At 47.2% G+C, this 14,334-nt stretch overlaps 1 protein-coding gene across 2 annotated transcripts in view; it reads right to left on the minus strand.

The window, feature by feature from the left end:
- Positions 1 to 5,608: 5,608 nt before the first annotated feature.
- Positions 5,609 to 14,334, minus strand: part of CSTPP1 (centriolar satellite-associated tubulin polyglutamylase complex regulator 1) — a 149,081-nt gene continuing 140,355 nt past the window's right edge. For both annotated transcript variants that reach the window (XM_075325524.1, XM_075325526.1), the window contains exons 8-9: positions 7,135 to 7,198; positions 5,609 to 6,903 (exon numbers count right to left, since the gene is read on the minus strand). In XM_075325524.1, the coding sequence (XP_075181639.1) occupies positions 6,729 to 6,903; positions 7,135 to 7,198 (239 nt within the window). In that variant the 3' untranslated portion in view covers positions 5,609 to 6,728. The remainder of the gene's footprint in view (positions 6,904 to 7,134; positions 7,199 to 14,334) is intronic.

Genomic DNA, 14,334 nt, shown 5'->3' on the forward strand with positions numbered 1-14,334 from the left:
ATTGACGTGCTTTATTAAACGCAGAGATTTTGTCAAATTTTTGGCTTTCAAAACGCTGCATTTAAAAAAAGCAACAAGCGCACAAATTATGCATCTTCATAGATTGTGCAGGGGACGCAGGACGCATGCATTTACGCTGCAGTGCAATACGCAGCGTAAATGCAAAATGTACACATGCGCAAATATCCTTAGACATGAACCGCACATCAACAAATCAGCAGTTGATCTAAAGCCGCGAGGAAAAAAATGTATATACCTGAACATGAGGGTCTTGGTGTGAATTCTGATCAGACTGTGTGAAGCCACCGCCGCGTCACAGCATGCACCAGCACACAGCTCCAGCACCACCACACAGCAACAGCACACAGCACCAGCACCACCACACAGCTCCAGCACCACCACACAGCAACAGCACACAGCACCAGCACCACCACACAGCTCCAGCACCACCACACAGCAACCGCACACAGCACCAGCACCACCACACAGCTCCAGCACCACCACACAGCAACAGCACACAGCACCAGCACCACCACACAGCTCCAGCACCACCACACAGCAACAGCACACAGCACCAGCACCACCACACAGCACCAGCACCACCACACAGCACCAGCACCACCCCACAGCTCCAGCACCACCACACAGCACCAGCACCACCACACAGCTCCAGCACCACCACACAGCAACAGCACACAGCACCAGCACCACCACACAGCTCCAGCACCACCACACAGCAACAGCACACAGCACCAGCACCACCACACAGCACACAGCACCAGCACCACCACACAGCTCCAGCACCACCACACAGCTCCAGCACCACCACAGCTCCAGCACCAGCACCACCACACAGCACCAGCACCACCCCACAGCTCCAGCACCACCACACAGCACCAGCACCACCCCACAGCTCCAGCACCACCACACAGCTCCAGCACCAGCACCACCCCACAGCACACAGCACTCACCTCACATAAACTCCCAGCGTGTGAACCGACAGCAAAAATGCAGACCCCTCTTTGCAGTTTCCTGCTAATCAAAAACGCCTGTGCCAAATGGGAGGAGGCTGATCCAAGTAAAAGACAACAAGGGGGATAGAATGCAATAACTGAAAACCACACGGACCGCACATCCAGAATCAGAAATAGCGATCCGTTTTCCATAGATTTCAACATTAAAAAGCGGATCCTGCAAAAATCAATATTTTCAAAACAAAAAAGTTGTGTTTGCAGAATGTTTTCTGGTACTGGATCCGTCCTCACGGCCGATCACTGGACGCGTGGACTTGGTCTATCACTATTTATATGTAGGACACGCTATAGTCACACGACCAGTTTTGAGATGACAAAAGCACATAAAGTGACGCAGTAGAGGATGGATCCATTTCCCTGGGGCTGGAGATCCATTATCCACCATCTGAGCGGAGCTGCCCTTAGTTTTGCAGCTCACCTGCTGTGACAGGATTTGAGGACGCGGGGATCACTGACCATTGATGATGGGATGTCTGTAAGGGCTCGTGCGCACGTGGCGGGTTTTTTTGCATTTCTGCAGCGTTTTAAGCTGCAGCGTCACATTGTCAAAATGCATGCGTGGTGCTTCCCCAGCAAAGTCTATGAGAACCATGCTAAATCTGCTCGCACAATGCTTTTTTAAACGCAGCGTTTTGATTGTCAAAAATTTGACAAAATCTCTGCGTTTAGAAAAGCAGCGTGTCACTTCCATTTTGGCAGCGTGAAATCAATGAGTTGTAGAAAAACGCTACCAAAATGCTAAGTAGTGGACTTGCAGTGCATTTTTGTTGCGATCCGCATGTTTTTTTGACATAATAAACGCAGGTCTTGCGGTCTCTCTCTGTCGGTCGGTCTCTCTTTATCTCTCGGTCTCTATCTCTCTCGCTGTCCATGTCGGTCTCTCCCCCCCTCTCTCATACTTACCGATCCACGATCACCGGCGCGGCGCTGCACGGCTGTCACACTGCTCCGGCGGCTTCTCTTTTGAAAATGCCGGCCGCTCATTAATCAATCTCATATTCCCACCGGCGCCTATGATTGGTTGCAGTGAGACACGCCCCCCACGCTGCGTGACAGCTGTCTCACTACAACCAATCACAGCCGCCGGTGGGCGTGTCTATATCGAGCAGTAAAAAAAAATAAATAAATAATAATAAAAAAAAAAAAAAACGATGTACTGTCCCCCCCAATTTGGATACCAGACAGGGTAAAGCCATACGGCTGAAGGCTGGTATTGTCATGATGGGGACCTCCACGTTATGGGGAGCCCCCCACCCTAACAATATCAGCCAGCAGCCGCCCGGAATTGCCGCATCCATTAGATGCCACAGTCCCGGGACTCTACCCAGCTCATCCTGAATTGCCCTGGTGCGGTGGCAAACGGGGTAATAAGGAGTTAATGGCAGCAGCCCATAGCTGCCACTAAGTCCTAGGTTAATCATGGCAGGTGTCTCCCCGAGATACCTTCCATGATTAACCTGTAAATTAAAGAAAATAAACACATACACCAGAAAAAATCCTTTATTTGGAATAAAAGACAAAAAAACACCCTCTTTCACCACTTTATTAACCCCCAAATACCCCTCCAGGTCCGGCGTAATCCACATGAGGTCCCACGACGCTTTCAGCTCTGCTACATGAAGCTGACAGGGAGCAGCCACAGACCACGACCGCTCTGTGTCAGCTCCACGCAATAAGCGATGACGTCACTCAGGTTACCCGCGGCCACCGCTCTCAGGTGGAGGACTGCAGCTGTGGACACGGGTCACCTGAGTGATGGCATTGATGATCGCACGGCTCATTTCAGTCACTCGGGATTTGTGGTCACAGGGGAGTCCTTCACGTGTGACCGCAAATCAAGCCGCGACACAGAGAGAGACGCGCGATGTCAGTGAAACCGGGTGAAGCACTGGCGTCACTGCTGCGGACTCCTGTGTCCTGGCACTGACCTCGGAGGTTCATTAGAGTCCGGCTCTGTGTGTGTCGGCTGTCAGCGGGCATGTAGCAGAGCTGAATTGCCGGGGGACCGCACTGACAAAAATGCATCCAAAACGCATGCGTTTTGGATGCATTCTTTTTTGTCAAAACGCAGTGTCACGTCTGCCAGCAGGTGCGCTTGTTTCTGCACTGATCAGGACGCAACGTGCGCACATAGCCTTAGACGTCTGGACTCCAGAGACTTCTGAGATTACCCTGAGTGACAGCTGCCGCCCAGAATCCGCACAGGTGACGAGATCCCTGAGCTGCAGGGGAGTGATCAGCAGTGATCTGTAGTGATCTGTAGAGACCGGAGAAAACTGAAAAAGTCAAAACTGTTTTAATTTAATTAACCAAAACTTCTCCCGGCTCCTCCCTGTACCGCGCCGTGTTGTATCATCAATACCTAAAAAACAAAGCAACAGATCCTGATGGAAAAAAGTAATTTAGAGGTAAAATGAGGCCGCACGGACTCCGCAGGTGGCGTACAAGGCTGTGTTCACACGTGGCATCTTTTTGCCAGTGCATCTTGGGTGCATCAAAAACACACCGCAAGGTGTTTTTAAGTCAAATCTATTCACTGGAAGGCTCCAAAACGCTGCAAAAACGCAGAAATAATTGACCTGCTGCATCTTCAAAACCGCAGCCAACACAAGATGCCCAGTGCGGACAGCAAAATAGAAATCCCATAGACTTTGCTGGAGGAAGGAAATGCTGCATCTCTGTGACCTCAAACACGCACCAAAGATGCATGAAGAGATGCCCTGTGTGATCTCCGTACAACCCCCAGATCCTACATGAGCTGTGATACATTCGAGTGCATGTGCACCGTAAGTATAACAATCATCATACTATTATATATGTGATAATGAAGTGCAGCTAATGATACACACAGCAAATAGAGGCATCAGTCACAATAATAACATCCTCTGCAAGGAGATTTCAGCGTTCTTAGGTACCATGCTTGAGTGCAGCTCCGCTGTGTGTCCAGCAGGTGGCAGCCTTGCTTGCTTTTTCCAAATCAGTGATAAATGCTAGGACACTATATGGCTGATCTGTGAGGGACACGTCTGCACCACTGACCGCTGGACACGTCTGCACCACTGACCGCTGGACACGTCTGCACCACTTACCGCTGGACACGTCTGCACCACTGACCGCTGGACACGTCTGCACCACTGACCGCTGGACACGTCTGCACCACTGATCGCTGGACACGTCTGCACCACTGATCGCTGGACACGTCTGCACCACTGATCGCTGGACACGTCTGCACCACTGATCGCTGGACACGTCTGCACTGCTGACTGCTGGACACGTCTGCACCACCGACCGCTGGACACGTCTGCACCACCGACCGCTGGACACGTCTGCACCACTGACCGCTGGACACGTCTGCACCACTGACCGCTGGACACGTCTGCACCACTGACCGCTGGACACGTCTGCACCACTGACCGCTGGACACGTCTGCACCACTGATCGCTGGACACGTCTGCACCACTGATCGCTGGACACGTCTGCACTGCTGACTGCTGGACACGTCTGCACCACCGACCGCTGGACACGTCTGCACCACTGATACCTGGACCCGGTCTCACTACACAAGCACCACAGATCCAGAATAGTGCCTGGACCGGTCCATGAGTGATCTAATGAGAGAGTGGGCTACTGTTTTCTAGTTAGTGTTTACACTCACCTGTTATGAGTTCACAGCTGCTCTGCTCAGTTCTGCTATATAATGTCCTTCATGCTGCTGTTTTCTAGTAAGTGTTTTATCTCACCCCAGTGCTGTATTCACAGCTACACCGCTCAGTTCTGCTGTGTAATGCCTTTCATGCTGCTGCTTCCAGCGAGTGTTGCTGCAGAATGACTTCCATGCTGATACTTTCTGGTAAGTGTTTTATCTCACCCAGTGATTGATTCTCAGCTAGACTATATCTTCTATGCCTATACTTTTTTCATGCTGCTGCTTTTCAGAAAATGTTTTATCTCACTCTAGAGCTGGATTCACAGCTACACTGTCCAGTGTTCCTAAATAATGATATCCAAGTTATTGCTTTCTAGTAAGGCTTTAGCTCTCCTCGTTGCTGGATTCGCACCTACACTGCTCAGTGCTGCTGGATAATGTCCTCCATGCTGCTTCTGCTTTTGTGTAAGTGGTTTATGTCACTCCAGAGCTGGATTCGCACCTATACTGCTCAGTTGTGCTGTGTAATGTCCTCCATGCTGCTGCTGCTGCTTAACATGTGCAGCATAGAGAAGGGGAGCAGGGGTCCGCCATGTCTGTGTATGGGAGACACCAGCGCAGTCTGCACCCACCAGCTCAGAGACAACTGGGCATTAGAGCCAGAGCCGCCCGCCGAGGGGAAAACTGGTGATAAGTGCAGAATGCAAACCATATAATGGGCAGAACTTGTGCGATCACTTGTGCGCAGCGGGCCAGGACGGCTCAATCTGAGGAGACGCCCGAAATCACAGGAGGGTGATAAACTGCTCAGATTTAGAGAAAATAACTCAGGAATAATGACGACCGGTCAGACGCTCTCCGGGTTTGGACTCCATTTCTGCAGTTTTCATATAGAAGCTTGTCACCAAGTAACGAGCGGCGCCAGGGATCAGAGCGCGGGACCCGGTATAATGGGTGCCATTTTATGGGTGGGGGGTGCAGAGGTAGGGATAGGATGACACGAGGGGGCTGCAAATACATTACAGGATAAGAGAAAACAGCAGCACAGAGGACTCTGACTCCATTATTACAGATATAATCAGTATTAGAAGCAAAAACTGCAACAACGAAAAACTAATAAATAAATGCTGGCGGTGTAATGTATGAGTGTGTTCAGGCTCTGTTCACAGCATGCAGTATTATCTGCACACAGCATGTACTCGATTATTAAAGAGCCGGTCCCTCAAAGATAGTTATGGCTCATCCACGGGGTGTGCAAGAAATGTCCAACAAACGGAGGTTCCCACAACTCAGGAGAACAATGGGGGTCTCCAAACCCCGATCCACCAGGTGAGGCGGCCGCACAGTCACCTATACGTGGCGGCTGCAGTCACCTATACGTGGCGGCCGCACAGTCACCTATACGTGGCGGCCGCACAGTCACCTATACGTGGCGGCTGCAGTCACCTATACGTGGCGGCTGCAGTCACCTATACGTGGCGGCTGCAGTCACCTATACGTGGCGGCCGCACAGTCACCTATACGTGGCGGCTGCACAGTCACCTATACGTGGTGGCCACACAGTCACCTTTACATGGCGGCCGCACAGTTACCTATACGTGATGGCTACAAAATCACCTATACGTGGCGGCGGCCCCCTTGCTCTCCCCACACGGTGGGACCCTGATTGATCAGACATCCCGGGCAGGCCCTATAGAGGGGCTCTAAAAGTCTTTGGCTAGAGAACCTAAAAGTCAGGGAAGCAACGAAAAACTCAAAACCATAAAAAAATACAAAAACATAAATAAATAAAAAAAAAAAAGTATCCGACCCCCCGGTACCACCGGCCGATCACCGCCATGATATGATCACCAGCGTGGCAGCAGCGGTACATGGGAAGCCCCGGTACCACTGGCCGATCACCGCCATGATATGATCACCAGCGTGGCGGCAGCGGCACTTGGGAAGCCCCGGTACCACTGGCCGATCACCGCCTTTATATGATCACCAGCGTGGTGGCAGCGGTACACGGAAAGGGAGGTGGAACGTCTTTTTGGCGCAGGTCTCTTCTAGTTTTCAGAGGAGTCCTCCGTCTCTTCGGTGGATCCGTCGCTCTCCAGGTCTGGACGCCGGCGGCTCGGCAGCATCTTCTTAGGAGAAGCCACGCGGGTGACATCTCGGGAGGGAGGCAGCAGGCCGGCGGTGACCGGGTGTGTGATGGAGCAGGCAGATAACTGAGCGACTCTGCAGGAGAGACAAGGTGAGACATAATAGAGTATTTTCTATTTTTCAGGAAACAGCGGCCCCCTCCTCACTGGGCGGTGTCAGGTACTGCAGGCCAGTGACTTGTAATGCCCAACATCGCCTATAAAGAAGTGCGGCGCCATTTCTAGAAATACAAATGCACACTTTTTAGTAATCCTGTAGATCCTGCGCAGGGATCGTACGTCACATACACAGGCCTCGTGCACTCACATTCTGTCCAGCTCCTTGTCCAGGACTTCATCCACCAGCAAATTTGCTTTATCAGGTAAAGCCCCTGTGGAGACAATCAGCGGTGAAGAAATAGAAATATGTGACGGGGCAGAAATAGAAATATGTGACGGGGGCAGAAATAGAAATATGTGACGGGGGCAGAAATAGAAATATGTGACGGGGCAAAAATAGAAATATGTGACGGGGCAAAAATAGAAATATGTGACGGGGCAAAAATAGAAATATGTGACGGGGCAAAAAAAGAAATATGTGACGGGGGCAGAAATAGAAATATGTGACGGGGGCAGAAAGAACATGGAGTAAAGCGATGACTGCCGGACTGCGGGGTCACCGAAATGTGCAGCATGGATTCTCAGCAGCTGCAGATGATGGCAGCACATAGTACACACCGGAGGGCGGCACTAATGTACTGATCACTATGATCGGTGCAGGGCAGATCTAAATGTACTGACCTCTATGATCGGTGCAGGGCAGATCTATATGTACTGACCACTATGATCGGTGCAGGGCAGATCTCTATGTACTGACCACTATGATCGGTGCAGGGCAGATCTATATGTACTGACCACTATGATCGGTGCAGGGCAGATCTATATGTACTGACCACTATGATCGGTGCAGGGCAGATCTATATGTACTGACCACTACGATCGGTGCAGGGCAGATCTATATGTACTGACCACTACGATCGGTGCAGGGCAGATCTATATGTACTGACCACTACGATCGGTGCAGGGCAGATCTATATGTACTGACCACTATAATCGGTGCAGGGCAGATCTATATGTACTGACCTCTATAATCGGTGCAGGGCAGATCTATATGTACTGACCTCTATGATCGGTGCAGGGCAGATCTATATGTACTGACCTCTATGATCGGTGCAGGGCAGATCTATATGTACGGACCACTACGATCGGTGCAGGGCAGATCTATATGTACTGACCTCTATGATCGGTGCAGGGCAGATCTATATGTACTGACCACTATAATCGGTGCAGGGCAGATCTATATGTACTGACCTCTATGATCGGTGCAGGGCAGATCTATATGTACTGACCTCTACGATCGGTGCAGGGCAGATCTATATGTACTGACCACTACGATCGGTGCAGGGCAGATCTATATGTACTGACCACTATGATCGGTGCAGGGCAGATCTATATGTACTGACCACTACGATCGGTGCAGGGCAGATCTATATGTACTGACCACTACGATCGGTGCAGGGCAGATCTATATGTGCTGACCACTACGATCGGTGCAGGGCAGATCTATATGTACTGACCACTATGATCGGTGCAGGGCAGATCTATATGTACTGACCACTATGATCGGTGCAGGGCAGATCTATATGTACTGACCACTATGATCGGTGCAGGGCAGATCTATATGTACTGACCACTACGATCGGTGCAGGGCAGATCTATATGTACTGACCACTACGATCGGTGCAGGGCAGATCTATATGTACTGACCACTATGATCGGTGCAGGGCAGATCTATATGTACTGACCACTACGATCGGTGCAGGGCAGATCTATATGTACTGACCACTACGATCGGTGCAGGGCAGATCTATATGTACTGACCACTACGATCGGTGCAGGGCAGATCTATATGTACTGACCACTATGATCGGTGCAGGGCAGATCTATATGTACTGACCACTACGATCGGTGCAGGGCAGATCTATATGTACTGACCTCTATGATCGGTGCAGGGCAGATCTATATGTACTGACCACTACGATCGGTGCAGGGCAGATCTCTATGTACTGACCACTACGATCGGTGCAGGGCAGATCTATATGTACTGACCACTATGATCGGTGCAGGGCAGATCTATATGTACTGACCTCTATGATCGGTGCAGGGCAGATCTATATATACTGACCACTATGATCGGTGCAGGGCAGATTTATATGTACTGACCTCTATGATCGGTGCAGGGCAGATCTATATGTACTGACCTCTATGATCGGTGCAGGGCAGATCTATATGTACTGACCTCTATGATCGGTGCAGGGCAGATCTATATATACTGACCACTATGATCGGTGCAGGGCAGATCTCTATGTACTGACCATTACGATCGGTGCAGGGCAGATCTATATGTACTGACCTCTATGATCGGTGCATGGTATATATATATACATACATACATACATACATATATACATACACACATATACATACATATGCACGCTCTGCTCTGCTGAGCATGCATGTGTCTGATATCAGTATAAGCAGCTGAGAGACACCTCTTCTCCTGTTGCGCCCCTCCTGCACATGGGTTGTATCTAGTATTGCTGCCATACATCATCTAAAATATCGCTGGGACCCCTATGTATCTGGAGAACAGGGTCTTTGTGGGGCTTCCATAGAAGTGCATGGGGTGAGCGGTGCATTAGCGCCAGCCTCCCCTCTTCTATATTATGGGTCCCAGCGGTTGGATCTGGATCTACAGGACATTTATGGGGTATTGACAGTGTCTTGCTAAATTCTACTAAAAAGGGGGCTGAAAGCCCGTACTTACGAAGCGCTCACTGATATCCTAATCAGGCACGAATACTAATATTCTTTATAGCAAGATACTATTTATTTTAATAGCACATGAATATATATAGTCAATGGTACATAGGCATAAGAACTATTTTCATAGAAACTTATATAATAGCAGAAATATGCATCAACATTACCGTTATGTTGTAGCAATCCTTTTCACATCGGAGGGAACTCGAGTTAAGATAAGGAATCAACATGGCATCTTGGCATGGCATCACAGGAACAGTGCGTACGTACACTTCAATGTCCTGGAAGGTATTTCCCTACCATTAAGCGAGTTCGGTGTATATTTTATAGGAAAATATTGTAGGTTGGGTTTACATGGTCACCAGCATATGACAGCTGAGTCATGTTCATGTAACTTGACCACAAAATGTTGTAGGTAACGGCAGCTTCCTGCACATCTCCTGCACATCCTGTCAGTTGACAACTGGCTGACCACAGTTTAGTGAAATATTGCAATGAGCCGTAAATTTCATCCTTAAAACTGTCTTTAAGCTAACCACAAGTTTCCTGTAAGTGGAACTGTAAATGTTACTTCCTTTATCTTCAACTGCTTCAAGACATGTGTGACATATATTCCTTGGTAATCATTTTGGCCCTCCAAAGGACATCTTCTTTGATACTGAATTATTGATGGATCAAATAATATCTGGGATCACTCCTATCTTATGATTATGATCCCTATCTAATAGTCATTCAAACTTCAGTCATATCACATTGGTATCACAATCGGTCCTTGATCCCAGGGATTATTTTCCATCATCAGTATTCCACTAGAAGAAGATCACTCGGAATATACCATACCATGACCAAGAAATATCGCTTGCCACAAATTGTCTTGCTTTGTTTAGATAAACGTTGAATCACAAATATAATCAGTTTCACTACTTTTGTACAGTATATTAAAACTAAAAGCAATATTATCTGAAAAGCTCCCTTGAACATCATATGTTTTGGCATTTGCTCGATATTCAAAGGAATCATTACACATTACATTTCCCGATATGTTACTACAAGTTTCACTAGACCCATTTATGAACATATTGGCATAAGGCCATAACATATCATGAATTGTCTTTTCCACTAAGCTGGGTTTAAAAGCATCTACAGTATTTATAGCTGTCCCAAAACTTATTTTTATATTCCCCATAGGGATGAATCCCAGGTTAGTCAGTCCAGTCTTATTTCTTGGTACCCAAATTCTTCCCTTGAAAGCCAGATATTGCAAATTGGTGACTGTTGCATTCAAATTGCCTTGCCACCATGGAAGATTGATCCATCCCACTACGGAAATGGGTACTGTAGTATTCTATAGACGAACACTTTGAGTGTCTTTATCAGCAAGATGATCAGAACAACTTTTCCAGTTTAAGATTTCCTCCATCGATACCGGGACATCCAGATAAGGGATACTGGTGGCTGTAACCGAAGAATGTGTACAGAGCCAGCAATCTGTGTGTTGAAAATGTGATGATGCATCAGAAATTCATTCGCCACAGGTTCCTCCTGATGTAGACTTGTCCATCCAACGACCAAAGAGGCAAACATCAAACACAGGAATTTCTCCATCTCATCACTATCGAGCTCTTCCCAGTAACCGATACCATGGATTTCGCTTATTTACAACACCTTCTGCAAATAAAGATACACTATTATTCCTGTAAATAACATTTTTCTTGTGGGACACATTCCCACTTCCCCACTCCTGGTCTCATCAGGAGAGTACGATCTTTTCCGACCGCTATTACCTCTGTCTCTGAGGGCGGTCCTTGGAGGTTTTGAATCCATATTTTTGCTCCTACATTTTTAATATTAGAGGATCCAAAACCTTTAGTACCCCGTATTGTTAATTCTGCCGGGGCAGTTCCTTCTCTTATTTCAGACAAGTTTATTGGAATTATCAACATCTGAGCCACCTTCTGGTGCTTCATCAATATCAAAGGTTCATTTCCCAAATTTAGCATCAGTACCTTGATTTCTCCCTGATAATCTGCCTCTATTACCCTCCCACCACTATGGCTCCTTTTAACGCTAAACTAGAACAAGTGGCTATTTGACCATAAAGATCCTTTGGTATATGGCAACCCAATCCTGTTGAAATTGGTTTTACCTTACCTGGGGGTACCACGACAGTTTCCAATGTACTGAGGTCTAAACCTGCTGAATAAGGTGTCGCTCTTTCTGGTGTGCCCAAACAGCTGTACCTTGCCTTGTCAACTGTTGGACTGATTTGTCTGATGGTTGCTGCTTTATCTGCTTCTGAATTAAACAAACGTTCAAGTGAGTTAGTAGGGACATGAGTATCGACATGAAATACAGTGGTCTTGGTAGATTGAATAATCCCTTCAATGTCTTGCCACACTTCCCTGACCATCTCAAACACATTTTGCTGTTCCTCTCCCCATTGGAACTCATATTTTTTCCTCGTTACGTTGTACAAATGAGCCAACATTTGTCCCAAATGAGGGATATGTTGTCTCCAAAAATCAAACAATCCAATATAAGACTGAGTCTCCTGTTTGGATTTAGGGACCAGAAAATTAATAATTTTCTGTCTGGCATTGGGCAAGATCTCTCTGTGCCCCTTGTTCCACTGAATCCCTAGAAATGTTACCACCTGAGACGGTCCTTGAACCTTGGCATCACTGATTTCCCATCCTTTACTCCACATATGAGCAACCAGTTTTGTCAATTGATCTTTCACACTTTGCTCATCTTGTCCTTGTATCATTATATCATTGATATAATGTGAGATCTGCATTTCCTTATGACAAGACATAACCCCAAAGGAGAATTTTCCTTCGGTTAGATTAAGAGTCATCCCTTTTAGGACATCAATTCCCAAAATATATTCTGGTATAGGAACTACCAGCACCGTATACTTCTTGATAGGTAAATTACCTATCTTCAAAGCTACCTGTGTCTGAACCCCGGTGATCACTTGACCACCTAGTCCAGCAATTTTTACTCTAGGTCCTTTTATTTTTTCTGGGTTTCCATGAATTAAAGTAGCCTCCGCCCCCGTGTCAATCAAAGCTGGGACTCTTTGAACATTTCCCCCTTTCCAATGTATGCTAAGATTGACGTAGGGACGTTCGTCCCTTTTTATCAATAAGGGGGCTTGGCTGGCTACCTATAGTAAATCACTTCCTTCTGAACTTTCATTTACACAGACTTCAGTCTGTGTATTAGCCCTTCCTTCCGTGACCTTTGTGGCCACGGCTGCAGCCAGTTCTTCCCATGGATAAACTGACTGAAAATCTTCCCAAGACACTTTCTTTGGGGTTTTTTCCCCTTTTCCCTCTAATTTCTTTACCTTGGGGGTTTTTGAACCCCCTTCCATCTTTGCAGATAGAACTTTCTGTTTGTACAACTTCCATAATTCTCCTGTCTCCTTTCCATCAATCCTTTCCTTATTGATCCCGGCTTTAAGCAAAGCCTGGAACATGTCTTTGCGAGACACCCGTGGGGCCTCCCCTACTGATTTCTCTTTACAATCATGATTGATTGGCTTACTGTTACCAACATGGCCTCCAGGGGACGATTTATCCCACTGTCCCATATCCTGTAACTCCCTCATCCTCCCTAGAACTACACCGATTGATTCTCCAGTCAGCGCTACAGTTAAGGTTAAAATAACTGTTTTGTATGCTGGAGGAGCATGTTTAACCAGCCTATTACTTATGCTGGCTGTCAATGGGTACTGGAGATAATCATCATCCAGTCCCAAAAGAGGAAGAGCATTCCTCATTGCTTCTTCCTTCAGCCTTTCCATACCATCTTTTAAGGTATACCAAGGTTTATCATTGATAGGAAAGTCTGCTTCTGATGGATATTTGTCCAGAAAAGCATGGGCTAAGATCATGATTAAGTTTTGAGTACCATGCTCATTATGATCAACAAAATAATTTTTTATTGATCTCTGAATTTCTGGGTCACGAGACATGGTGACAAATTTTGCCACGTCTCCGGCATCAAAGTGCACTTCACCTCCTCCGAGATCGTGCACCCTGACCAACCAGGGAATTTCTCCTTCTCCTGGTTTTTGTCTAAACTGTGTTAAAATGCTATCAACTTCTCCCTGAGAGTAATCTTCAATGGTTACTCGATTTTTTACATGAGGAATCGTTTTCTCATTTGTGATGGCATTACCATCTTCGTCATATTGCAGATTCCCCTGACCATCCCGGACATGTTCCCGGATGATCTCATTCTCTGTCCTCTCTAGGCGACCCCTTACTGGGTTAGCCTGAATCTTCCCTTTATGGCAATCCTCCTCATCAGATGATGAAGATGAATCCCACACATCCCCATCCCAAGTATCGGGATCCCAGTTTATAGAAGCTGAGGCGATACTTTTATGTACTTTGGTTTTATTTACCTTTCCTCTTCTTTTCTTGTACTTATTTTGAGCAATTTTTATGGCAGCTTTTTCTGCCACATTCTGATAATGTTCCAATTTATCCTTCAACAGTCTGGTATTACATTCCATAACTGTTTTCAGGCCACCTAATTCTATCATCTTTTGTTCCACCTGGGAACTTTTCTTCTGCATATTTAGATTACGCTCATGCATTACACTATATGCACTTGCCAAAATCCAGATGTG

The sequence above is a fragment of the Anomaloglossus baeobatrachus genome, chromosome 10, assembly GCF_048569485.1.
Source record: "Anomaloglossus baeobatrachus isolate aAnoBae1 chromosome 10, aAnoBae1.hap1, whole genome shotgun sequence".
Classification (NCBI taxonomy): domain Eukaryota; kingdom Metazoa; phylum Chordata; class Amphibia; order Anura; family Aromobatidae; genus Anomaloglossus; species Anomaloglossus baeobatrachus.